The 27,747-nt window shown below is 40.2% G+C and overlaps 2 protein-coding genes across 6 annotated transcripts in view; one reads left to right on the forward strand and one right to left on the reverse strand.

Moving 5' to 3' along the window:
* The window catches only part of LOC122767702 (transforming acidic coiled-coil-containing protein 1-like), a 31,188-nt gene extending 6,652 nt beyond the window's left edge, over positions 1 to 24,536 (reverse strand). Inside the window, exons 1-5 of one of the 2 annotated variants that reach the window (XM_044023146.1) lie at positions 24,187 to 24,536; positions 7,983 to 8,092; positions 2,841 to 6,108; positions 1,481 to 1,544; positions 957 to 1,131 (exon numbers count right to left, since the gene is read on the reverse strand). In XM_044023146.1, the coding sequence (XP_043879081.1) occupies positions 957 to 1,131; positions 1,481 to 1,544; positions 2,841 to 6,108; positions 7,983 to 8,092; positions 24,187 to 24,263 (3,694 nt within the window). In that variant the 5' untranslated portion in view covers positions 24,264 to 24,536. Of the gene's footprint in view, positions 1 to 956; positions 1,132 to 1,480; positions 1,545 to 2,840; positions 6,109 to 7,982; positions 8,093 to 9,273; positions 9,844 to 24,186 lie in introns of those variants that run through there. The other variant, XM_044023145.1, reaches the window with a different exon arrangement.
* aggf1 (angiogenic factor with G patch and FHA domains 1) lies at positions 13,946 to 23,846 on the forward strand. 4 transcript variants are annotated; one of them, XM_044023151.1, is made up of 16 exons: positions 13,946 to 14,007; positions 14,103 to 14,164; positions 15,202 to 15,395; positions 15,857 to 15,956; positions 16,316 to 16,524; positions 17,707 to 17,841; positions 17,927 to 18,127; positions 18,303 to 18,372; positions 19,386 to 19,494; positions 20,572 to 20,623; positions 20,982 to 21,083; positions 21,166 to 21,331; positions 21,906 to 21,985; positions 22,075 to 22,202; positions 22,831 to 22,930; positions 23,017 to 23,846. In XM_044023151.1, the coding sequence occupies exons 3-16, from the start codon at positions 15,210 to 15,212 to the stop codon at positions 23,245 to 23,247; spliced, it is 1,869 nt and encodes a 622-aa protein (XP_043879086.1). In that variant the 5' UTR covers positions 13,946 to 14,007; positions 14,103 to 14,164; positions 15,202 to 15,209; the 3' UTR covers positions 23,248 to 23,846. The 4 variants fall into 4 exon arrangements, with proteins under 4 accessions (XP_043879086.1, XP_043879082.1, XP_043879085.1 ...); XM_044023147.1 differs by lacking the exon at positions 18,303 to 18,372 and adding an exon at positions 18,804 to 19,206; XM_044023150.1 differs by lacking the exon at positions 18,303 to 18,372 and adding an exon at positions 18,804 to 19,206 and having other exon boundaries at positions 17,710 to 17,841.
* Positions 24,537 to 27,747: the final 3,211 nt, after the last annotated feature.

A 27,747-nucleotide genomic window follows, 5' to 3' on the forward strand; every position in this document is an offset into this window, starting at 1 on the left:
GAATATAAATATAGTGTCCCGATTTCATAATGAAAAAATGGTGTGATACCTACAGTATATTACACTGATGCAGGCAGTTTTGAATGTACCACTGTAGGAAGCAGTTGTTCCCCAGTGCAACATTTATAACTTCCTTATATCGAGGACAGGGCTTATGCTGAGCATGCACACTCCATTTTTCTTATCTCTTTTCTTATTTCTTAACTCTTACTCTCTTACAGTCTCATTCTCCTACAATTCAACAACTAAACAATTCAACTTTCAGCATGCACAAGGAAACCTCTGATCTCAAACAATCTTTTATACTGTGTCTCCTAAAATCAGAACTACCTTCCTACATCACATGCTCGGGTTACACAACAGAAGCCAGATACTGTTAATGTAGATAAAAAATAATCGGTAGTGCTGTTTAACAGACACATGCATTTCTTCAAGTCAAGTTCAAGCTGAGACCTTTTACAGAAGTCTCTCCTAAATGTCCAGTAATTAATTGCTGTTTTAAAATTAAACAGAATGTATTAATACATCAGCGTCTTGAAGCATCCTGAAGCATGTAATTAGCAGGGGAAGAAGTCATAATGACTTTTATTTTGTGTACCTGCATCTTGTGAGAAAAATAAAAGTGCTCTGTTTAGGTTATCTGTCCAAGTCATTATTATGGCTCAGAAAAATAACTTTTAAGGGTGCATCACATGTCATTCACCCGCTCTCGCTTGAGTCTAATGTTTGCTTTCTAGTTGTTAGAGTTTTTATTTTTTTTTATTGTTAAAGAAGAACAATATCTATCAGGCAGGAAATGCCGAAATTGGAAATTGAAAGATTATCTAAATATACAAGTGCATTTTTTAGTTATTTTAATATAAACAGAATATTCATCAGCACAGTGGTGAGTAGGCTGAACTATGACTTTAAATATAAAACAATATGGACAGACTGAACCTGAATGAGAGACATACCATCACTGATTGGCTGTTTTTGTACTGGTGCTTTTTTGTATTCAGGTTCTCCTCTCTCGTCTGGGGTGTCTGTGATTTGGCCCGTGATGCCGGTGGAGGCTAACTTCTCCTCATCTGTGGCGTGATGAACCCGCTGTGTGATCTCTGGAGTCTGAACTACCCCCTCGTCTTCCTCCTACAGACAAGACAGCAAGATAAGACTCACATGGAACTGCTGCTATACAACATACAGTACTTAGGATATCTTCAGAGGGAGGAGGGAGGGGGAGGAGGAGGTGATGTTTAAGCCATGTGGATGCCAAAGACTAACACTTGACACAATATTTGATAAGTCATAGGTGTGTCACTGTGCCAAGCTAGAGCCAGATACTGCCGACACTGTGTGTTGTGTCAGCTGAAATGTTTCACTTTACTGCTGCAGTGACACCGCAATGTCTATTATTCAGCAGCTGTCCAACCTCTTGGCCTCTCTCTCTCTCTCCCTCTCTCTCACAAACACACACACAGCCAAAAACACACAGTACCTGATTGCACACGTCAAGCACCAAAGACTGGCTTTCATCATATTTCTGTACTTTGCAGGAATTCCTACAAAAAAGCACATGAACACAGAAACAGAGGAGTTAGAGTATAGAACTTTATGCATTGTAATTAGTGGTCGACCAATATTGGTTTTTCAGGGCTGACATTGATACCAATTATTAGCAGGTATTGAGGCTGATAACCAATATTTAAATACGCACTTATGGTAAAAACTTAGAAATTGGAATTTTACAAACTCCAACAAACTTTATTTTCATATTTATCAATAGTTTTTAGGTGAACTTTAGTGCTTTAACTTTAAGTGCAAAAAATAATAGCATATCTTTTTATTCTTTTTTTCATATTTGGTCCCTTTGTTGCCATTTATATGGATGTTTGATAATGAATTCAAATTTTCCTCAATAATTGGCCAGGCTGATAATTGGATGACTCCTAATTTGAACTCATAACAGATTTTAATTTGCAGTAAGATCACTTTGTAATTACTTAATAATATCAACAAATAAAATGGCTATACCGATAATCAGCAAAATGTCAGTTCCACAATAAGGTTGTAGCTTCTACAACCATAGAGCTACAAACAATTCTGTACTGTGCTGCATGGCCCTGTGAGGGGCGGCAACTAACCATACTGTTTGGGCCCGATTTCCACAGGGATCCCACAAGATAGGACGCATTAAACTGTGAGGGAACGGCCTTACCGATTGAGGTGAAACTGAGGAAGATGCATTCTCCTTCAAAAGTCAGTCATGACACAGCACATGCCACAGTGAGAGAATAAAATGGGAAGCGAGCATGCATGAACGACAGCATCGATAGTGAGAGAGTACTTACAACAGAAAACAGAGAAACTTGACGTGTTCAGATTTCCTGAGGCAAAGAGAGATGGACGAAAGCAGAAATCGAAGGATGCGCAACATACAAGAAAAGGAAGGACGGAAGATGAAGGGGGGTACGGCGAGGGATGAGGAGGGTTTTCATAAGGGAATGAGGAACGGGGGAAAAAGACCACGGAGAGTGAGTGATTGACTACATGTGTTCAGCTCAGCATGTTAGACACTTGGTATAGTTAAAGATTTGAGCATAAACACAAGAGGCCGACAGCCCTTGGAAAGTTGAAAGCAATTCTTACAACCTAAATATAACCTATTTTGCAATAGCATGAATGGTCAGTATGTAGTGTGAAGTGTTTGCCATATTTCACAGCATTGCTTGGTAGGCCTCCATACTCCCTCAACCAAACATAGAGAATGACATTTTTTTTTAACCTCAGAGGCGAAAAGCAAGATTACAAACATAAGAAAGGAAATTAAATCTCAGGTAACATCTCTGTTGACTTACGTAATTGTCTTCTCTTTGCCTTTTTTGGGAATCTGCCTCACTTTCTTCTCACCGGACAAGTGCCCAGCTTTCTGTTTGCCTCCATCTTTCACCATCTTCTCAGGCTGAGCAGCACTGCTAGATGAATCCTCTGTGCTCAGGCTCTTGGAGGGTTTAAAAGGGTCCACAGAGTCATCAAAAGTGTCTGGGTCAAAGCTGTAGGAGCCCTTAGGAAGCACCGGAGAGCTGCTAACCTTGCTATTACTACCAAACGGATTGAAGTCTGGATCGTCCCACTGAGTGGGATCAAAGTTATATGCTCCTGATTTAGTGGGAATATCGTCAAGGTTCAGAGTTTCTAAATTTTCTGAAACTGGCAAAGCAGTTTCTGGAAGAGGATCTGAAACTGGTTCTGATCTTGACTGGGATGCTGGTTCTGGTATTGGTTGAGATGCTGGTTCTGACACTGCAGGTTCTTGTGCAGGTTTGCATGAAGCCTCTGATCCTTTGGGCCTCTGCTTCTTAGCTCCAAATTTGCTGGTTGTCTTTTTTCCACCCAGTTTCCTCGGAGGTGGCTTGCTGACCTTCCCCTCATCCAGGCTAAACTCCAACATCACAGGTTTTGTCTCGGATGAAGGCTCCATCACCTCTGATTCTGCTGCTGTGCTGCGCTCACAGACAGGTAATGAGCTACCAAGTGGCTCAAGCCGTGGTAAAGAGTTAGAACCACATGGTGGAGGAGAGTTCTGAATTTTTGATCCACCACTGGTAAAAGGGTTAAAGCTGTTATCTAGCTGGTCAGGGTCAAAGTTGTATGTGGCCTTGGGAACTGGAAGTTCTTGTTCCTCATTTGCCTGAGCAATCTCATTCAAAGTAGTCTCCATTTTCAGACATGGGGGCTTAGATTTGATGGTTTTAGTCTTTTTAATAGGCTCTGTCTGTTCGGGGAAGCCATTGGACTCTGGTTCTGAAACAACATGAGGTTTATCCTCACAAGGAGAGTTAGGGATTTCAGATCCACCCCTGGTCAAGGGGTTAAAGCTGTCATCCCGCTGGTCAGGCTCAAAGTTGTATGTAGCCTTGGAAAAAGAATGTTCTTGGTCCTCGTTTGCCTGAGCAATCTCATTCAATGCAGCATCCATTTTCAGAGATGAAGGCATAGATTTGCTGGTTTTAGTTTTTTGAGTAGGCTTTGACTGTTTGGGGGAGTCATTGGATGCTGGTTCTGAAATAGCAGGAGGTATTTCCTCTGTAGGAGTGTTAGGGATTTTGGATCCACCCTTGGTAAAAGGGTTGAAGCTGTTATCCAGCTGGTCAAGGTCAAAGTTGTATGTAGCCTTGGAAACAGGATGGTCTTGTTCATCAATTGCCTGAACAATCTCATTCAATGTAGCATCCGTTTTCAAAGATGGAGGCTTAGATTTGCTGGTTTTAGTTTTTTGAGTAGGCTTTGACTGTTTGGGGGAGTCATTGGATGCTGGTTCTGAAATAGCAGGAGGTTTTTCCTCTGCAGGAGAGTTAGGGATTTTGGATCCACCCTTGGTAAAGGGGTTAAAGCTGTCATCCAGCTGGTCAAGGTCAAGGTTGTATGTAGCCTTGGGAACTGGAAGTTCTTGTTCCTCATTTGCCTGAACAATCTCATTCAATATAGCATCCATTTTCAAAGATGGAGGCTTAGATTTGCTGGTTTTAGTTTTTTGAGTTGGCTTTGACTGTTTGGGGGAGTCATTGGATGCTGGTTCTGAAATAGCTTCTAAAGGCTTTTCCTCTGAAGGAGGGTTAGGGATTTTGGATCCACCCTTGGTCAAGGGGTTAAAGCTGCTATCCAGTTGGTCAGGGTCAAAGTTGTATGTGGCCTTGGGAAACATAATTTCTTTTCCATCATTTGCTTGAGAGATCTCACTCAATGTAGCATCAGTTTTCAGGGACTGAGATTTAGATTTGCTGGTTTTAGTCTTTTGAGTAGGCTGTGACTGTTTGGGGGAGCTATTGGACTCTAGTTCTGAAATATCAGGAGGCTTTTCCTCTGAAGGAGAGTTAGGGATTTTGGATCCACCCATGGTAAAAGGGTTGAAGCTGTCATCCAGCTGGTCAGGCTCAAAGTTATATGTAGCCTTGGAAACAGGATGTTCTTGATCATCACTTGCCTGAACAATCTCATTCAATGTAGCATCCATTTTCAAAGATGGAGGCTTAGATTTGCTGGTTTTAGTTTTTTTTACAGTAGGCTTTGACTGTTTGGGGGAGTCATTGGACGCTAGTTCTGAAATAGCAGGAGGCTTTTCCTCTGAAGGAGAGTTAGGGATTTTGGATCCACCCCTGGTAAAAGGGTTAGAGATGTTATCTAGCTGGTCTGGGTCAAAGTTGTACGTGGCCTTTGGAATCGGATGTTCGTGTTCCTCATTTGTCTGAGTGATCTCACTCAATGTATCCTCCATTTTCAGAGAAGCAGGCTTGGTTTTTGTGGTTTTAGTCTTTTCAGTAGGCTCTGTGTGTTTGTGGGAGCCACTGGACTCTGGTCCTGAAACAGCATGAGGTTTCTCCTCTAAAGGAGAGTTAGGTATTTTGGATCCACCCCTGGTAAAAGGGTTAGAGATGTTATCTAGGTGGTCAGGGTCAAAGTTGTACGTGGCCTTTGGAACCGGACGTTCTTGTTCCTCATTTGTCTGAGTGATCTCGTTCAATGTAGCATCTGTTTTCAGAGATGGACTCTTAGATTTGTTGGTTTTAGTCTTTTGAGGCTTTGACTGGGAGCCATTGGACTCTGATTCTGAAACAGCATGACGTTTTTCCTCTGGGGGCTCCAGAGATCGGTAGGGTGCAGGTTCACTGTTCAGTTCTGAGTGTGGTACTTGGGTTGGATCTGGAGTTGAAGCTGGTACTGCAACAGAATAAGAAGCAGTAGCTGAAGCAGGTGCTTGTGCTGGAGCTGGAGATAAGAATGGAGCAGGGGCAGGGGCAGGGGCAGGTACTTGAGTTGGTGCTGTTTCAGCAGCCAGATCCAGCATAGGATCAGTGACTAGGATAGGGGCTGGGGCTTGGGTTAGCTCAGAGGATAGTGCTGTGCATTTAGAGAGCTGAGGAGTCATTAATGGTGAATCAAAGACAGGAACAGAGCCTGAAGCTTCTGGATGATCATCTGCTTGTTCTGCTTCTAGCGTCTGCATGTTTATCTCCAGAGGCCCACCCATGGGCACTGCAGGCTCATCTTGACCCATGCTGTGGCTGGGGAAACTATCCTGATCCTCGACAGGAGCAGTCACTATCAGGTGTTCTTCCTCATCCAAGTCTGAATAAGAAATGAGAGGAACAGCAGAACATCAGAATGTACAATAAACATCTACACAAAAATAAAAACATACAAACAAGCAAAAGAAAAAACATCACACGCACATACATCCACAATCTATCCAATCAAATCAAACTCAGATGAAGCAGGTGATATCTGATTGGCTATCTGAAAGCAGGTTACTACCCAACCAACTGCTCCACAGGCTGCAGTTGCCATGGTGATGTCTTACGATGAAGCCCATCACATTTAAACTGAGATGTAGGCCCACATTAGAAAATACAAATACAAAGCCTTATGGTTTGCTGTATGTTATACATTCAGCACAACGGCAACAGCAGCAGCTGCGATGTTGCAATTATAACCTCCACCTCCTATTGACACATCCACAACATATTTCAGTGAACCTGTCATCCTCGTCATATTCATGTATTTATTGCGTTGCTAGGAGACTGGCACTGTCTGCTGTGTTTCTACTGTACCTCAGTTCACATTAGCATGTTGCCTGAGTGTCATTTTCAAAGTATTAAACATGCCCATGCAAACATATCCATACACATATTCAGCACAATGTTTTGTTAAAAGCTCTTTTTGTTTGCTGACTTTGTTTGTACAGATCAGCACCTGTCTGCAAAATACACAAATAATGTGTATTTTATGCAAAATATTTTCAATTTGTTTTATTGTTTTAAGTGCTAAATATGATTTGTTTCTCTGAAAACAAATGAGAAATGACGAGCATGCAGAGCAATAAAGTTAAAAGTTAGTTAAAGTTGCAAGGGAATTTTGGTAAAATTTTGAGAAAAAACTATTTGAATGAGCACAGACAAAATAGAAAACCAGAGTGAGTCAGAGAGGTTTGAAAAGGAACTTCAACTCCCTTCTCCCAGGGATCAAACATCCTCCTCCAGCAGCTGCAGGGAAGCATGTTTGTGGTTGAAACAAAGGTGAACTCCCTCCTCTCGACATTCTGCCTGACCTGCAGGAGCTGTTCTACCAGTAATCCTTTCCGTAACAGCAGCTGCTTTATCTACTGTAAATACCAAAGAATTCCAGAATAAAACTACATACATAACAGAGCCGCTTGATGGTGTCAGTCTGACAACAATTTTATAGGTCACTAGCCTTAGTGTGACCTCAATCAATGACAGGCAGAACCAAAGCTTTTGTTGAACTTGTTGAATTCCAGAGCAAAGGTCATTCCCACACTCTGCTACAGGCTCCTCCCCTCAGTATTTAAATAATGATAATGTCAGTGCATCTGCCATCATCACACACCCATAACCCACCCAAAATCCCTACTCTGTGTGTACACAGAGAGTACACAAGTTTAAATACCAAGTATGTGGTACTTCTTAAGTATTAAGTAACCTTAGGAAGTCTTGTTTTAATAAAGCAGTGCACAGAGTGTTTGGAACATGTGGTAAATTCTTATTAAAAGAAGAAAAGCAGTAGACAGGTAAATTCCTGAAACAGCACATGTGTACATGTGTATCCAATCACTCAAAGCCTGGTGAACTTGATACACCACAAAATTCCCACATGCACAAATGTGCTGCTTAAAGTAATTATTATAACATATGGAATATATAAAGGTCCAGTGTGTAACATTAGGAGGGCTCCCTTATATATGTTTGTATAAATGTGTAATTGCATTAAAAACAAAAATAATTTTAAATTTAAATAAGAATTTTATGCGTACTTGAAGCAAAGGCCTCCCAGTGTGAAAAATGTACGTTGCTTTACAGACGCCACTATTTTGCACTGCCATGTTTCAACAGTAAATATTTGTAATGCTAATGAGAACCTTCAGTTTCCCTGAGGTGCTACTGTGGTGTGGTTCCATCGTCTGTCTGTCTGTCCTGCAGTCTCACCTGGTTTGTCTGCATCAGTGTTGTTGTTCTCCAGCTCTCCCTGGATGGTCGAAAGGGTGCGGACAGGAGTTGCTGCTTCAGGGGTGCCAAAATTACCCTCTGAGTCAGAGCTGTGGTAGTCAGAGAGAGAACGAGACAGGGAGAGAGAGCGAGAGAGACAACATTAACTTTCCAAACCACAACATGGATCAGCAACTGTTAATCTCCAAAAGCCAAAATAGTAAATTGGCAACAAACGACCTCAACAAACCCAACAGAGCTGTACTAACGGCATCGATGCAGCTATTTCCATCACAAACTTAAGAAATCATACGGTTGTCTTACATTGTTTGACTTGAGGCAGAAAGAGGTAAAACTATCCAATATTTCATCTCAAATGATAAAAAACGGTGTAGTGTGACAGAATTATCTTGCCACCGTCTGTAGACTGGACAACATTGATCTAAGATGTGATGCCACAAAACTGTTGACAAGTTTTGATGAAACAAACTGAATATAAACAGTCAATCACAGCGGCAGCAGCAACAAAGTGAGATAACAACACTGATAAAGTACAAAGACACATAGAGGAAGAGAAAATAGGGCAGCTCACTATTTCCTGTGCCGTGAGCACCATACGACATGAATTATGAGGCAGTAATGTTCAAGATATAAATGATATATTCATTTGAAATGAATAAATGAAGCATTTCACTTGAATACAGTTTGTTGTTTCCAAACCAACTGCTGGTTTTAGTCTGGTGTGTAATGGCATAAAATGTGATCTAACCCTTTCAGGAAGCTACTACGTGTTATTGACATCACTCTGGGTAAATAACTACTGAAATAATAAACAATAAAACCAAAACAAACTCTCATGGATTCTGGCATTTGACCTAAAACATTCAGGTGATTATTAGTATACGTGAGCACAAAGCTGTTCATCACAAGGCAATGACAGTGTCGTAAAGCTCAGACACGAATGCTTGTTTTAGAGCATGTGTCATCGCTGTGTGTTTCATTGTGATGTCACGATGACATCATTAATGTCCAGTGCTGGGGTGTGTGATGTTTCTCTAAAACCACAGAAATGAGGATGCACAGCCAGGCGAGGCGGAGACAAAACATTCTAAGTGAGTCTTAATCAGAGCCACACCATGTGTCAACAACACTGTGCAGTAAACACATGTGTTTCCTCTCCTCTCTTCTTCCTCTTTCCTTTCCATCTCACCAGACAGAGACACTGTACTAACACGCATGTGCTCTGGTCCAGACAGTGGTGGTGGTCTCTGAGCTCCAGCACAACACTTGCCTGCAGCCCTGTGATCTGTCCTCCTCCTCCTCCTCCTCCTCCTCCTGTCTTCGCTCCCTCTCCTCACTGGCCTCCTGCCCCTCTTCATCCTCCACTTCTCCCTCTCCCCCTCGCACTGTTGTCCACGTCCATTTGGCCCATGACACCGGTGACAGCCAAGACATCACTCCTCTTTCCTCAGGATTCCTCGACCCTCTGTTGAATCAACGACGGCCAAGGACTGCCGTTGTTATTTTTCCCCAGATCCTCTTTTCAAGTGTTTCTTCCTCAGATTTGTACCCATCCAGCAGCTCTCACATCTTTCCACAGAGCTCCTCTCTTCACACAAGCACCCGGTTGTCCATGAAATGAAGAAGACATTTCTTTTCCATTCTCCTTTTTTTGTATTCTATCAATCTTTCTCTCACTTCTCTCTTTTTTCTAACCCCAGTCAGGGTCTCTCCTCCTCCTCTTCCTCTGTGGCAGAATACCACAGCACTGATCAGCTGGTTTCCAATATGCTGCTGTTTCTTTGCCTCTCCTCTTCTGCACCCCCTCCACACCAGGCCAGTCCACTGACAGAGAAAGCGGAGGGGGGAAGCAAAGATCATGCACACAGCTTCTCTGCACTCAGTTAAACTAAGTTCCCCTGTGGTTGGAAAGTGGTATTTCCCTGTCAGACTGCTCTTCTTCCACTCTGAGGTGGGGGGGGAGTCAGAAAACAAACACAGGAGGAGGTAGAGGAGGAGGTGGAGTCTGGGTCTCAACACTTTACAGCCAGCCCAAAGAGAAGTGAGGAATGTGGGACTGGGTTTTTAAGCCTGAGGGTTTTTTTTAACAGTTACAGTTACAGTTTCTTCTATCCAGTGGCAGGCGTCCACACATGACCACGGGAACCTGTTCTGTTACACAGCCTCAGGTTTTGTGCCTGGCTGAGGTCGTAACACTAACTTGGCCTTCAGTGCACTCAGTAGACAGTGGTATATTATAAAGGTTGTCAAGTAAAATTATACTGAGATAGTGGACAGACACATGGAGAGACATAGTTGACCAAATATCAGATGCTTAGACAATGAAATTGAATACCTAAAATGTTTTTTGATGCTTGTACCACACATTATGTGACCGGTGTTAACCAGTTAGTTAAATAAATTTGGGTTGTATTGATATATATACATATATATATATATATGCCTGTGTATGCAAATTATTCTTCATGTTTACATAATACAATAACTTTTCATCCAAAAAATAAGCCCTCATGAAAAATATAGCATCATGTTACAATTGTAAACACTGCTTTAGGTCGCTTCTATATGTGTAGGTAAACATGAGCAGCAGTTTTCACATCCCCCTTTTTTAGACTGGTCTGTATTGGAAAATCTTTATTGTCTGTGACTTCCATGCATTTCACTCAAGTCTATCCTATATGCACACCACCACATTTATACCATTTTTTTATTACAGTCTTCTTTTAAAAATGTATTTCAGATTCTCTACCGCTACTGTTTACACTATTTATTGGATCATAACAAATGCAATAGAACTGAGAAATGTGGAATATCAGCTCGCACACAAACGCAGTACTTAATATTAACAATGTATTCTGTACAGTATTCAGTATTCTGTATTCTGTATTCAGTACAGTATTCGGTTGTATTTTATAGTATTCTATTGTTGAAACAGATTTGACATTTGCTTTTACTTACTTCCTTATATTGCTGACTCTTCAAGCCTGCACACAGATTCCTAGACACTCATACTGTGACTGTGTCAAATAAAACCTTGGTCTCTAATCTATTTCAAATATTAACCAAACAAAGCAAACACAACTCTGAGCAAAAACACTGAGCAGCAGAGACACACGTGGCTCAGTCAGCCTCACAGTTTCCACATTTTGACCAACACTGGGTGGAGTTTGTTCTCTGTGGCTCTTGTGGAACATATGGAGTTGGGGCTGATCTCTCGCTGCACTGGTTTTGTGCAGGTATAGCTGTTAGAGGGGAATCAAAATGATAAACACCAGAGCATGAGGATCAGTCCCTGTCTTAATGCTGAGAAGTTACCAAGCCACAGTAGAGATCATCTATAGATCAAGCTAATTGGAACAAGAGATCCAGGCCTTATTTTGACACTACAGAAATTTAAAAGAGAAGGTGTGAAGGTGTGTACGGTTTTATAAATAATAGCATCATGTCTAAAAGTAGAAAAAAACATGGGTCTTTGTTTCCATGGAGTCACTTTTCATTGTGAGTGCCTCTGCGGTCAGCGTAAACTCACAGTAGCCAAAGAAAACTAAGTTACATAAGGCAGGATTCCTACTACCGTCCCTACATAAGTTAATGCTCAAAATCCAAATCAAAACACTGAACTAAAAACCACAGCTTTTTATTTTCCTGTGCCAGACACACTCAAAGAGGAGACCTTCAGAGCTGGTGCTTTACTCGTCTAAAATTAAACGACATCATTAAACATCAGAAGGTAGCGTGAGGCAGATAAAAGACCAACCAAGACTGACCAAAAAAGGGCTGCTTTTAACCACCACCACCACTGTCTCAGCTACTGTGGATCCTGCCAAGAAGTTTCTCGCTCCACCAAAACCCAAACACATCTCAGCAGAGCTCAGATTTCATACACAGTGGGAGGAACCTGAGAGACATTTTTGAGAAAGTCTTTTAAAAGTGGAAGGAAAAACAAACCAATTTCCTTGGTCTATTGTAGAGTTTTCCCTCAGTTCACACAGTTTCTGTCTGTCATATCTTACAATGTGAATAATGGCATGTTTGAGTCATAAATTTGAGTCATAAATAGAAAGGTGTTTCAATTTTAGACAACAATACTGGAGCCACGCCGTTACGGTGTTACATAACAGCCCCTCCTCTGGAGCCTGAAATAAGTTCAGACTCATGGAGTGTGTGTGTATGTGTTTGTGTGTGTGTGTATGGTGGTGTAAACTATGCAAATACATCAGGTTTCCCCTGGTTATTTATTTAATGAAAATTAAAACAACTGAAAAATTGAAGACAGAGGAGGAGAAGGAAGGAAGTGAGTCAACCATGTGACCAAAAGAGCTGTGTGTGTATGTGTGTCCAGGTATTACTAATGTTGTGGGGACCTAAACCTGTTTACACAGTCACATTATGGGGACTTGTCTTCCTTGTGGGGACAAAAAGCAAGTACCCACAATGTACATTACTACAATTTAAGGTGAAGATATGTTTTAAGGTTAGGGTCAGGGTTAGGATTAGGCCAGTAGTAATTGTGGTTAAGGTTAGAGTAAGTCTCCAGGAAATGAATGTAAGTGAATGCAATGTCGCCTCAAGTCATGAATGTTGAACATATGTGTGTGTGTGTGTGTGTGTTGGGCAACAGCAGAGGGACGGGAAGGACAAGTAGAGCAACAGGCCTGTAATGAAGCATGTGTAGTCCTTACTATAACAATCTTAACAGCCGACATGAACAGCTAGAAAAGATGAGTGAGCGCAAAATCTCAAAGCTTACAGATATTGCTGAGTAGAAATTATGACAACACCATGCCCCACATTTTTCTGAAGCCCCTCCACAGTCTCTAAGGTGCTGTTAAACTGCTAAATCAGTCTCAATTTGACTGCAGCTGTCAAATGACAGGATCAGTGTCTTGCACTGACATCTAGTGACCAAAGAGCATCATCACAATGAGAGTTGCACCCTAATAACTGCTGCAAAGCCGTAAACATGAGCAGTGAAGACACTCAATTCACAGTGTTCACATGTAAAACTAAAATAAGCAAATGCATATACAAAATACACACTGCACAAACTCTATTAATATTCAACAAGTTCACAATTACACCTGTACTTGAATGAACAAATCAGATTCAGAAATACTTTTGTTACAGCTACAGACGAGAAAATAGCTGATTCACAGCCTATACTAAGATACATACTGTATATCAAGACATAAACTAAGGTATGATATACTAAGAAGTTACACATTTAATTGTTACTGTAATTGAGTAGGTTTTTTCTGTACTTAGTAGTAGGAAGTTTTTATATCTGTAATTACACTTTTACTTAAGTATGTCTTTAGAAGTGCTGTACGGTATTTATTTTAATAATTATATTTCAATGTGAGATTGGCACAGCACCTGACCCCCTGCGACCCCCCAGTGGGAGAATAAAGCAGTAGATAATGGATGGATGGATGGATTTTTCATTTATTTTGATTAAAGATAAGCAAGTTTTTTTTTTTTATGACAGAAGCCAGGCACCTCTCTTCAATTCAATTCCATTCAATTCAACACATTCATTCAAAAACAGATTCAGAAAAATAAAATAAAACCATAAAAATTCAAAATTGCCTAAAATTAAATTTGAAACATTTAAAATACAGATATCAAGGCGGTGTAAAGGTGTGACGGCTCCTGGTTTGTTTCACATGATGAAAGGAGTTTAAACCGAACAGCTGGAATCATTTATGATATTAAATAGCTCTATAAGGACTTAATGAATCATTATGTCCACAAAAAACATGAATTCATCTGAAATAGGACATTTAATTTAGGAAAGAGATGCGAGGCAAACTGATGGATGAATTTTTTTTTTTTAAAGAAAAATTATGTACGCCGCTGGGGGGCAGCAAAGCTTTTCGTCATGTGTCCCTTGACATGGGGGAATAAGTCCGCCAAACCCGAAGAAGAATTACTTCCGCTGTGACGCAATTGACGCTTTAGTAAATGGCGGTCAAGAACAGGGTGGACTGTAAACATTTCCACGGTTATAACTCTAAACTGTCTACTTTTCTTTACAGAATGTCCTCGACTGTATCGCAAAAACAGCCTGGTGACGAGATGTTTATTTTCAACTTACAGGTTGTTTCATGTGCCGCGAAGACACGAGAGTTACTGCTAAGGAGAAGTCGACGAAACGAACGGTGAGCAGCAGTTACAGTCAGTCACACCAGATAGTCGGTATTTGTCGTTACTGATGTTCAACGGACATTCAGCAGGTACATTTACGGAGGTTTTCTTTGGAAAGATAGACAGATATTCCGGAAGAGACACGTACGTTATTGGTCCCAAAACTACACAATAAAAGGGGAAAAAAGTAACTTACTACAAACTACTTAAAGCAACAACAAATCGATATAATGCAAGGTGAGCTACAGCTGTATTATGCCTACATACAGCATAGCTACACAATTACGGATGAGGTTGATTTATAGTTTTAGCATGTAATCCCACATTAACCAAAATATGAATCTAAAAGGAGTTAAACGTATTCCACTTTCCACAGCGTGAACAGAATTTTCAGACTGTAAATTAACTTTTAAATTGTGATTAGACTATTATATTCTTGTTTGTGAGGACTGGATTTCTCGTCAACGTGTTTCCCTAATCTCCAATGACATGTCATTGTCATTGTATGACTTAATGAAATCCATTTTCGACATTCAGCTCCTGTAAATATTAGAATGTATTTGAATTAACTGATCATTAACAATGAATATGCACATTGTCAGCACAGTCTGTCTCCTGTCATATCGGTGCATTGGTGTAATTTGAAACAATGCATTTAACACATGCAGTAAAGGAATCTTTTTAATTTTTTGTAGTTTCACGTTCTGTTCCTATTATAGTGTTATACATACATCTCAACAGTTCTTATCCTTGGATCAGAGATAGTAGTTAATTTTTTGTTGTATGTGGCAATGACTTGTGGCAATAAGTTTGACTTGATAAAATAATATTTACACTGCAAATACAATTGCATTTGTAATATACTATGTCAAAAAAATCACTATAGATATTTTACCTAAGTCATTCAGGTCTTCTGTCTGTCTTCTGGCATGTGGCTGTAAAGAGTTCTTGTACCATGGCTTAAGCTGTTTTAGAAAAGGTGGCCAGTGTGTGGTGGAGCGCATGGTTGGTGGTATACATGACAGATAATTATTTATATCAACTTTTTCAGCTGAACTAATGGAGACCGAGAACGGAGAAAAGGACGCAGACTGTGACGTGGCAGAGCTGCGTCTGAAAGTGGACTCATTGAAGCAGGAGCTCAGAGAGTGTAGAACTGAGCTGTCCAAGCTGCAGAAGCAGCTGCACCAGTCTGAGAGACTTCAGAGGAACACAGATAGCTACAACGAAGACCTGAGGAAACAGGTCAGTGTTAAAATCATGTTTTTATAATCATGTCTTTACCTCTGGTTTGTTTTTTTGTTAATTTGTTTGATTTCCCAATCCTTGAAATTATGACGATCTGAAATGCCTTGTTTTGAACACAAACCAAAATTAGTCAAGTCAAAGATTGAGTTTTACTCTTGAGTTAAAGTTGAATAAAGCATTTAACTGCATATTTAAAATTCTTTATGGACACAAAACAACACACACTTGCATAGGCAACATAATTAGGAGTTTCAAAGTGTGTTTGTGCATTGCATAAACATATCAATGCACAGTATGTTTAATCTTTGTTATATTGAAATTAAAGCTGATTATATCACAATAACAAATATATTGTTATTGAACTATTGACCTGCCTTAGTGATCTTGAGTCAGTTTACACTCAAACTTCCTATTGTGAAAAGAACCGACCTAAATTGATCTGATTTAACCGATTTCAGGTTGATCAGCTGAGTGCAGAGATTCATGAACGGAAGAAGAAGGACAAAGACCGAGTCAACAGTGAAACTCAGACAGATGACTGCGTGTGGACAGAAACTGGTGTGTGTTGAAGTTGTCTACATATCTGGATATACATTAGTAAATAAAGTTGTCTGGGTAAAAATAAAAGGCTACACTGCATCTGATGTAACTGATACATCCCATCCTGTCTGCACTCTTACCAAATTCCTGCCCTCAAAATACAAAGTATACACATTGTTTGAAGAAGAGTGGAGGAGAGAGTGCTGTGAGGACACATTTTTTGATACTGACATCATGTGTGAAATGTACAAAACACTTAACATAATAATGAACTGCACTGGTTGATGGCTATCGGCACACAAAAATAATTCAGTACAGAGGTTTAGAAACTGTTGAAAATGTGTAATTGTTACAAATTGTTTAATATTCCCTTCCAGATTATTACAATTACTACTATGGAAGCTACTACCAGAACCCTGAAGCAACAGAAAGCCAGGAAGGCCTGAACACAACAGAAGCAACAACAGCAACAGCAGCAGTGGATGTAGCTGATGTAGCTGATGGCAGCCATGCTACAGACAACACATCAACACATTACGAAGCAGCATCAGCCCAACCTGACGAAAGTGGCATGGTCACAACCGAGGTTAGCTTTAGTTGCAAGTTTTATTATTTATTTGGTGTTTGTGTAAGAGGGCTGTCAAAATAACACCTTGATGCTTTTGATGAATTACTCACAGTAACTAAAATTAATGCTAATTACGCACGCTGGTACCCCGTTTCATCTGCTGACACAATGCACGCTCTTCTTCGCTCTCTTCTTCTTATACTTCTTCTTTTTTCAGCTTCTCCCATGAGGGGTTGCCACAGTGGGTCATCTGCCTCCATCTTGTCCTCTCCCTTGTTTCCTCCTCTGTTAGACCAACTGTCCTCATGTCCTCCTTCACAACATCCATGAACCTTCTCTGTTGTCTTCCTCTTTTCCTCCTGCCCGGCAGCTCCATCTTCAACATTCTTTGTCCAATATAATCACTATCCCTCCTCTGCACGTGACCAAACCACATCAACTTAGCCTCTCTTGCTTTTTCAAAAGTGTTCAACCTGAGCTTTCCCTTGAATATGCTCCGCCTCCTGTCCTTTAGACAGTGCCAATACAATGTGCCATACACCTCAGCAGGTCTCACTATCCTGCTGTCACACCTCCACCACACTTTCTCCACCCTGACATGCTGCACACTCATATTTTTAAAGACATTTCCAGCAGCCTCCCTACATAATATGAGTAAAAATGTAAACAAGTGGTTTAATCAAACACCTGAGCTGATCAGACCCCTCCTCTCCGCTCCCCCTGAAGCACACGTTCGCCTGTCTCAACATCAACTTCCAGTGCTTGTTCTTTAGCTACATAACAGTCTTGTACAAGTTGCAAGATGTTCATTTTCTTAGTCTCTATCTTGTTTCTCCTCTTTCTCACGCCATTTGCCCACAGGACTAGCCCATCCCCTTCAAAAAACAACTGTATGAAGAACAGTAAAACAATTTTAAAGTTAGTTGAACTGTAAGTCTGTCATGTTGATTGAGTCTCAATCAATTAATTGGATTTTTAAATATTTTTCAATATTTTGACAGAAATTAATCACAGAGCATGTTATTAATTAGATTTATGTTTTTAATTGGTGCGACAGCCCTACTTTATAGTCTTGGCAAAAAACTAGTTTTCAGAATACATTTTTTACCATTCCAAGGTACTATAATAAGGTGACATTAACTAAACATCGTGTTTGTATAATTCAGTTTACAGTATGAAATTAATGAATATAACTTCCAGCAGCAGGGTGATCCTGGATCCATAGCGGATATTCTGCGGGCCACAGCTGAAGAGGCAATGACACAGACTGGGTTTGTCTTTGACGAGAACACAGGAATGTACTATGATCACAGCACAGGCTTCTACTACGACTCGGTCTGTCAAATACTTCTGTGTACATTTTAGCTTCTATAACGGTCATAATTTCAGCTGCGTTTCAAGCCTTGTCTTTCTTCCTCAGGCCAGTCAGTTGTACTATGATGCCAACACCGGCATGTACTACTACTATGACGCAGAGAGCGGTCGATACCAGTTTCATTCCAGGATTGAGGTTCCTGCTGCGCAGACTGCTGCTGAGCTTTGTCCAGACAAGGACACTGTTGAAAAGAGAGTCAGGAAGTTCAAGAAAGGTGTCAAGAAAACATCACGTACGGGTGATAAGGTATGTAACAACATCAACTTTCACCCATGCATGACTGTGGCAGCTGACAGCTGGCTTTTGACTTTGTGTAGTTCCTCATAAAAATCCACGTAACCTTGTTGGTCTCAGTTATTAAACATTTGCTTCATGTATAAATTTAAGGGTAGTCGACTAAAACACTATTCCTCTGACCTAGGTGCAAGAGGTGACTTACTCATTGGCTAAAATGAAGATTTCCTCTTACTGGAATTCTGCTTCCCACCAAGGTACATTTTCAACACAACCATGCAAAATCATTTAGACTTATGTATAATTATTTTTGACCTGGGACTTAATTGAACACCTGCTACTGTACATGCTACCATCATTGCATTATATTAAATATTTGATTTGAGTAGGTGTTTTGTTGTTGCAGTGAGTTGGGACTTTATATCTCTTCTGTAATTAATTGACTTATCCTCACAGTAACCAATAGGCACTAAAGCTCAAGATGTAGTTTAAGCAGCTGTTTTGACGTGATTTTATGTAAAAATCAACTTGAAGTTAAGGTAAATGGTGGACTATCTTTGAAGACTGAGACTGACTGGTTAATATGGCAAAAAAAATGAGGAACTACACCACAAATCCAGCTGGCCTGCTGTCACCTGTGAACCTCACACGAAGAGGTAACCACACTGTTCTGATTCTCTGGCGCCAGGAGCAAACGGACATTAAGTCTGAACAAGAAGAAACTGACTGGGTCGAAAAGAAGACCACCGATTCACGAAAACCCAAGCGGAGGTCTCGTAGTGCAGACGTGGCTCCACGTCGTGAGGAGAGCAGCAGATCTTCATCAAAAAAGAGGAAGCACAGAAATGGTTCACGCCACGACGATGAGCGAAGTTCAAAGAAGAAAAGGAAGAAATCAAAATCAGTGAAGCGGAAGAAGAAAAGAAGCCTTTCTCGCAGTGATGACTCCGAGGGTGACAGTGAACCAGAGGAGGGTGAGATCACAGAGTCTGAGAGAGACAAGTGGGAGTCTACTCCATCGTTCTCGTCGTCCTCTGGCTCCCCCTACATGGGGAGTCCAGAATCAGAGGTGGAGACTCAGAGTCAGGAAGGTGAGAGGAAAAGATGAGCTGTATTTGCCACTTGTTCTTAACCCATAAGCTCACCCTTGGTTTTTTTTTGTTAGATTTTTATAGCTGGTAGTAACTATATGATTTTATTTAGACCTAACACTCTCTCTGAGGTCATCATACTTTGGTCTTACTAAATTTGTGGTGTATTTATCTTTTAGTGAAAGACATTTGGCCGCCCTGTGTAAGAGTGACGGTGGTCAGGTCTCCAGTGCTGCAGGTGGGCTCTCTGTTCATCATCACAGCTGACTCTTCCGCCACCATCGGCAGGTTTGTGTCAATTTATCTCTTGTCTCAGCCAAAGACTGATAGTAGTTATGGACCAAGCACTTACATGTGGGTGCATGGATATGTCGTGAGCACTGAGGCTACAACTCTGAGCTACAGGGCTTTAGAACAACGTCTATTACATTCAAATCATTCTCAAATGAGTCCACACAATGCCCCCTCTCCTTGTGATTCTCATGATAGCAGTGTAAATTAGGGTTTGACTCAGTCCAACACAGAACATTGTTGTAATATTGGTTATTAGTCAAGTTATATGTAAAAAAACAAAACATAAATAAAGTAAAGCTCCAAGCAGCATTTTCATAGTAGAAACAATATGATACAAAAAATGCAATGTTTCCACCAACATGTCCTGTAAAGTTAAGTATATTATTGGTGATTGTTAGTTTTTATTCTGTGAATATCTTCTGATTTGCTCTTACATGACAAAGAACAACAAAGACATTGTATGACATTTTATGGACCAAATATGTAAAGAAAAGAAAATGCCGATAGTACCCATAATTGGCAGAATGCCTCATATTCAAAAATCAGCCAGGCCGATGATTGGTTGACCCCTAGTTGAGATCACCTGGCACCATTCCTGTGCTGCACATAGGGAGTGATTTATTTTACATCAAGACAAATGCAAACAGGCGACTGAAAGCACAAACAAGTGCCCATGAAAAACTTCAGAGAATCATTTTAATTTAATTTGACAGACTCAAAGATGTGCAGCTTCTGCCTCGGCCAGAACAGAATTTTTCTTCTCAAAAACCCGGTTGTTCATCAGTTTGACACAATAATTGCTTCTTGGCCCAGCACTGCTGCTGTATACACACAAACACTCCCTCAGTCAGGTCTGATGGTATTGCTGGACCTGGCTAGTTTTCAGGGACCCATCATATAAATAATATTACATTGTTTCTGTTCATGAAGATAAAACGGAGGCTGAATAATAGTGATAATAATGGTCCCTGCAGCTTGAAAAAAGAAATGTCTATTTCAAGCTCTACAAGTAGTTTTACTCGGAGTAATTATGAATGATTGATGCCACAATATGTCATCGTTCTGTTGCAGAGAGAAAGATATGGATCATGCGATACGAATACCAGAGATGGGAGTCAGCAAGGTAACACACTTAAATATTTCTTTGGTAGGAATTGCAGTATAGCACTTTTTCATGTCAGACACTGGTACACAGCCTCAAGTGTCTACCAATATCAGTTGAGTTTGATACAGTAGTTTTACATCTTTTAATCTATTGCGCTGTTAATAACACAACTGAGTAACAAATATTCTGCTACATAAAGAAAGGAGAAGAAGCATGAGTTAAATACTGCTCCTGCTTTTTATTTACATTTTTTCACAAACAAAATTACACTTGGCTGTTTTGCTTTTTTCTAGTCAATGGTGCATTTCTCTTTATGTTTTTCTGTTTCTAATATCCTTAGTCACTGGTTTGTGTTATATGTGTAAACTGGTTTCAGTTCCACGCAGAGGTGTACTTTGATCAGGAGCAGCAAAGCTATGTGCTTGTGGACCAGGGAAGCCAGAACGGAACCGTCATCAATGGCAACCGGATCTTACAGGTCAGCTTGTTGCCTCTAACTAAGACAAGTTAGCATTGACATAAAAACAAAAGAATCATTATCATTATTATTCCTTCTATAGCCCAAAGTCAAATGTGAGCCACATGCACTGATGCATGGTGACGAGGTGAAGATGGGAGAGACTGTGCTGTCCTTCCACATCCACTCAGGCACTGACACCTGTGACGGATGTGAGCCTGGTCAGGTGATGGCTCACCTCAGCAAGCACAAGCGTGAGGAGCAGACAGGTGAGCAACTTCCAAAGACATTGTGTGAGTCATGGCTCACTTCACTACATTTAAGCATTTAGCAGACGCTTTTATCCACTTGATAGGAACAGTGGACCGATGGAGGGTGAAGAAGATAGTGTGGGGGGGCGGGGGGCTAAGTGCTAGGACAGAAGATGCTCTAGGAAGAGCTGGGTTTCAAGAGCTTCTTGAATATAGACAGGGGCGCATCTGCCCCAGTCCAGAAGCGCTGCTCCGTTATGTTAAAAAAGACCATTAGAACAGACCATTATAACTGAGAGGCGATTTAAGGCCATCTGTGTTTGTTTTTGTGTGTGTCTGTGTAATGTCAGTGTGCAGCGTTGTTTACTTTGTCACATTCTTCTTATTGACGGGCTGCAGTGTATCATGCTGTTGCACACGTAACTGATGCAGCTACGTGTAGGTCACCACCTGACCTACCCCTGTAGTGGAAACATAAGCCAGATCAGTGTGTGACGTTCCAAACTGTACCATACATATGCACTGTACTACGTGGAAATGAGGCTAAAGTGTTGAGCGACTTGGTATAAATCAGACTGTTTATTCCCAAAAGGCCCTACTCTAACCAAAGAGGATAAAGAGGCACTAAGACAGAAGGAGCTGAAGCAGATGAAGGCCAAATATGGCCTGCAGGTGAGTGTTGTTAGAATGTAGCAGCAATTTTACTCAACAACCTCTTCTCTTCATTATGTAGTCACGTATGTGTGTTTCTGTAAAAACAGAGCAATGAGTATGAAGAGGCCAAAGCCCTGAGGAATCCCAAATACAAGGACCGAGCAGAGTCTCGCCGACAGGTTGTGGGCAGCGAGGGGGCTTTCCAACGAGATGATGCGCCTGCGTCTGTTCACACGTATGTTTATTGTCTCTTGCTGCTGTGAAATCGTTTAAATAATGGATGCAAATAAGGCTACGCAATATATCGATATATTTATGTCGCGTGTTGTGTCACAAGACAAGATAGTCTCAGTTTTTAGAGATAGATATCATGATAAGGTATCTTTGATGACTTTTCCTGGTTTTATAGGCTCATAAAAGTCAGCATATTTATTATAATAAATGAATGTGAGAAATACTATAAATATTATAAATTAAATATAATATATATTTATTCAAAGCAGAATTTGACCATATTTATAGACAATTTCATTGTTAATATTTAAATAGCCTTCATTTAACATTAAAAAGCCAAAGAAGTAAACCAGGTATTAACTTCATACATGTAATACAGATCATAAACGTAAAATATAAAAATAAAACGTAGATCTTTTATTTTAGCGTGTATTGAAAATAAAACTTTTACTGAGCCCAGAAAAACAGCTGCAGCTTTATGTCCCCGTTCGTCTCATATATCGGGATATATCTTAACTATATTGATATTATTATTATTTATAAAGCATATCACCCAGCCTTACAGAAGTATTGATTCGATTTGATGCAAATGATAATAATGTGCATATTCTGTTATTTCCTCTGAAAAGGGAGATCAGTGAAGTGAATAAAGGACGGAAGATGTTGGAAAAGATGGGCTGGAAGAAAGGAGAGGGACTCGGCAAAGAGGGAACTGGAATGACAAACCCAGTAAGACAGTTCTACAATCTAAAGATGTCACAACACACATGTGCTTTTACACAGAACCAAACACTTAATTTGTTCTTTTTCCACAGATTGAACTGAAGATCAGAAAGTCCCAGTCAGGTTTGGGGGCAGGTGCCACCCTCTCTATAGACACCGTCTCTGTGACCAGATCAAAGTCTCAGAAGAACTGGGAGAAAGCCAGAGAGAGATTTGCTGACTCATGCCAGCCTGACACGCCTGCAAACAAAGCACAGAACAAGTCACCCAAAGCCTGGGTAAGAGCAGAGGAGGCGGACGCTAATAACACACAGACGGAATAAGTGTGGACACATTTGTTCTCCAGTGCAATCTAAACAGGTTTTCTCTCAGCACCACTTTGTTCTGAAGGAAACAGAATGTGATTAGGATCTAGTTTTAGACCGTATGCCATGTAACCATGATGGTATATTTGTTATGTGTGTACAGTTACCATGGTTACAGGTGGCCTTAATTTTCATTGCCAGTAGAAAAACAAAATAAGTGGTTTTATTGTCATCAAGAGCATTTGCAGTAAAAGTCAGTTGGCTACTGTCGTTGAATGTTTCTCTAAGCTATGAGTGAGTCATGTCAGGTGTTTACAGACCTGGACAAAGTTACTGACTGATAAAAGCACGTGTTTCATAAGAACCTACAGAGGGCAGAGCTGCCTCCGTGCCTCCCAGAGCAAAGACGACACGCATCGCCTCGAGCAAATATTGACACAGAGAAGCTATATTTCTCACAATGAGATCATACTGTGATGTAACCACTGTGGATGTGTTCAGACAACCCTGGTCACTGATCGTGTAGAACCAGTCTTGATTGCGCTGTGTGACACTGCCCAAACTCCGGATCCTAGTTTTCGAAGATGTTACACATTAAATGTTGAACATGATCAACACTCCAGTTTCTTTGGTTCTCTGTTTTCTAGTTAGATCTGGATCATTCTCAGTGCGTAGTTTTCTCCAAAACACACTCTCGGCCAAATATTTGTCAAAAGCCATTGAGCAAACTCGCCGTGTTCATGCCGTCACAACTGGATTCATGTGTGAATATTTGCTTCATGTGTACAGTTTACTGAACAGAGGCCGCTGCAGCCCCAAGTTCATTATTCTGTTTCACATTACAGCTCCATGAATGAATATAATAGAACTATACAAGTTCAGAAATGTTGTTACTGGTTCAAACTAAATGAGGGTAGATTTAAATCTAAATTTAGTTTATTGCTCAACATGACTCACAAGGTGCTGCTGGTGCGACTCCTAGAGCTGCCTCGCTTGCTGCTCTTCTTCTGACTTGTGCTATTCGTGCCGCCCATCTCGATCTTCCCCGCTCTCCTGTCGATGGATCAGTGCCTCCGAATGTACCAGTGTATTTTCCCCTCGACTTGTCGGCATACTCCACTTTGACTGCTGTCAGATTTCCCCCCTCTCCCTCTTTCTCTCTCACTCTCTTTCTCTCAACAGGTAGTGTAGGTCCCTCCCTCTTCAAGTCTCCTCCCTCAACCTCCTGTCATTTACTGCGAGTAAACATTCAACAGCTGATCCTTGAGTGTAATAAAATGGGGAGGGATCGGCTTGTGTCCTGTGCGCTCCTGTAGTGTCGGGTAGAAAGTCTCGACCATAAAGAGATTTGAGTCATAAGATAAAGTGAGGATTCATTCATGTGTGACAACGTGAGCTAAGAGGATTTAAAAACATCTAGCTTGACTAGTTTTCCCCCTCGAGAGCAGTTGGAGGAACACTGGTACGCTCTTCTTTAAATTATATTCATTCATAGTAAATTTTCTTAATAAAATAAAAACTGCGGACAGAATCACCTGATATTTTCATTCCCCAATGTGAGTGATGATGACAATAAGCCATGTTCGGCCATGTTGAAGTGCATAATAAATAAGTGAGCACTGGAGAGATCAGAGGTTTCTCCGCTCACTCTGAGAAAATGTGTCTTTTCCTGAGGTTGAACTCTCACAACGTCCTGACAAGTGGCAACAAGTTCTTCGTAGGTCTTGGGTTCAACTCTGAAACAGTTGTGCTTATTCACAATAGAACTCTACTGAAGTTGTATCCTTGTGCATTTTAGATAGAAAAGATCATATCCGTACATATTTAGATTCCAGTTCTCATTTGTTCTCATGGATTTGTCTTTCCTGGTTTTCTTTTTCTCCTGCTTCTTGTTGTGGCAACAGGAACATTGTGCTAGTGATGCGAGGTGTCTGCAAACAGGTATAATATATACAAAGAAGCGTCCATGAAAGGTTTCAGAAGTGAATTCAACGGCTAAATCTAAATCACCAAAGGTTATTCACTGCAGCTTTAAGTATTTCACCCAAAAAAAGAAGAAAATAATATAATCTCAAATGTACATGTATTAATCGGTACAGCTACAAGAACCCAGATGTCTCCAATCCCACCCACCCTGGTCCTTTATAAAAGTTTTTAAAGTCACAACCAACTTATACATTTTGAAAACCGTCAAAGTAAAATTTGCTGTTGCCGTGTCTAACTCTTTTGAAGAAGCCTTGTTTTCCGGCATTGAGCTGAACCCGGAGGTCAAAAAGGTCAAATAGCAGGAAAAGGTCATCCCCTCTTTCATACCACACATACATAAACCCAGTCACACACTCACACACGAACCAAAGAACAAAACGCTGTTGTGTGCCGCATGTTTAAATCAAAGCCAGACAAAAGAAGCATCTTTTATCTGCAGATAACAGAGGTGTGTCTTCACAATGAAGGGCCGCCTGTGTCACAGATAAAGTCTTAGTCTCAGTTGAAGCCTTTGCTCTTGGTTGCAGGTACTGTAATTCTCAACAATATACAGTAAAGCTTACAATTACATTTTTAAATTCATTTTTAAAGGCCTTTATTAATGAGTTGGCACTGTCAGATACAAGCATTGGTTGAAAGAGTGGTCTGTTATTTTGATGGATGTGGGAACACATGATGCATGACAGTTCTTCCTCAGGGCAGTCACATGATAAGCAGAGGAATAAAAACAGACAGAGAAAACGAAAAAATATCCTTCTCATTTTTTATGTGGAATATGTGTTGGCACATGTAGAATAAAGCATTTTCTCAGTGTGTTTAATGTCTAACAGAATGATAGTGAAGTGAAATAATCAGGAACTAAAATGAGGTCATTTGGACTTGATTTTATTTAGATTAGAAGGAAAAAAAAATGATTTGTTTAACTTGATCTAAATAATGAATTTATAGCATATTGAATTAAGTTAAAATAAGATGAAATAAACACTATTAACTACATTAAATTAATTTATTGTCCAGTTTGGTTGACTTCATTCAATTATGTTATAATTGTTGTCAACATCAAGTAAATGACTTGAACTTAGTTACGTCAATTGCAGTATGTCTCTAAAGTCAAATGTACTAATAAATACATTAATTAATACATTTAATTAATAGTGACTTACAGAAGTGCAATTTTTATTGTGGTGTATTTTAAATATGTTGCATAAACCATGTTCATTTTGCAAAACAAGTAAATTATAAATAATATCCTGAATAAAACATTTAATTTAATTCCAGACGTTATATGGATCTTACAGTAGTGACTCCATAGGAAAAGTAAAATTAAATGTTCAGTTGGCTGAGTCCAGTATGACATCACCACGATCTGTGTACCGCTGTGTGGTCTACTGCTCTCCCTGTTGTGTGGTCTACTGCTCTCCCTGCTGTGTGGTCTACTGCTCTCCCTGCTGTGTGTAACCATGCAATATCATAGTAACCATGCAATATAATATAAACCTCATCATCATTATCCCTAATTTCCCTACATAGAGCAGGTCATCATTCATTTCACTGACCAGCCATTGTGGTCAAGGGCTGGGCTGCGACTGCAAGACTCGCTCAGTCAGTGGAGTCTGTCATTTTGGAAAATAGGGCTCAGAAATAGTCTGGTGAGAAAGACTTCACAACCTGAAACACTGACATCTATATTTTTACAGTAGCCCACAATGGACAAACTAAACATCCTTTGAGTTTTGATACTAACTGAGGGCCATGGATTTTTCAACACACTACAAAGGGAAGGTTGAAGCTAGGGATATTCACCAACTTCACCAATAAATGTGAATAGCCACTGGGAAGGAAAATGAAGAAAGGTGCTGTAGATGGGAGATGCATGTTACACTACGGCCGATAAGTAGTGTACTACACAAAAGCAGATTCAGACAACTTTATTGTTCCCAGTTCATCTGCAGTTTACTCCATCCAAGACAACACAAACAACAATCAGCAACAAACAAAAACCTAAAAACAACAACAAAAACAAACTACAATAAATAATAACAAATAGAGATTCATCTGTTACATAGTGTTCACAATCTTTAGCAAATGTAAAGATTGTCACATTTTGGACCACATAGGATGACTTTTGTCAAATTCTGGACGACATACTAACCTATGACTTTTTTCTCAAATTTTGGACGGCATACTAACCTATGTCGTTTTTGTCACAATTTGGACGACTTACTAAACGCTAACTTTTTGTCACATTTTGGGCTGACTATACTAACCTATGACACTTTTACCACATTTTGGACGACATACTAAACTATGACTTTTTTTTCGCATTTTGGACAATATACTAAACTATGACTTTTTAGTAACATTTTAGACGACATACTAAACTATGACATTTTTGCCCCATTTTGGACGGCATACTAACCTATGACATTTTTGTCACATTTTGGACGACATACTAACCTATGACATTTTTGTCACTTTTTCGACGACATACTAAACTATGACATTTTTGTCAGATTTTGGACGACATACTAA

This window comes from Solea senegalensis, linkage group LG4 (genome assembly GCF_019176455.1).
Source record: "Solea senegalensis isolate Sse05_10M linkage group LG4, IFAPA_SoseM_1, whole genome shotgun sequence".
NCBI lineage: Eukaryota > Metazoa > Chordata > Actinopteri > Pleuronectiformes > Soleidae > Solea > Solea senegalensis.

What these genes read in the sequence shown, in the direction of transcription:
- aggf1 (XM_044023147.1), top strand. Translation starts at nt 15,210, where the DNA reads ATGGAGACCGAGAACGGAGAAAAGGACGCAGACTGTGACGTGGCAGAG. An exon ending in CATCACGTACGGGTGATAAG is followed by an intron (nt 18,128 to 18,803) that starts GTATGTAACAAC and finishes CTCTGGCGCCAG; the next exon opens with GAGCAAACGGACATTAAGTC. An exon ending in GCGCCTGCGTCTGTTCACAC is followed by an intron (nt 22,203 to 22,830) that starts GTATGTTTATTG and finishes TCCTCTGAAAAG; the next exon opens with GGAGATCAGTGAAGTGAATA.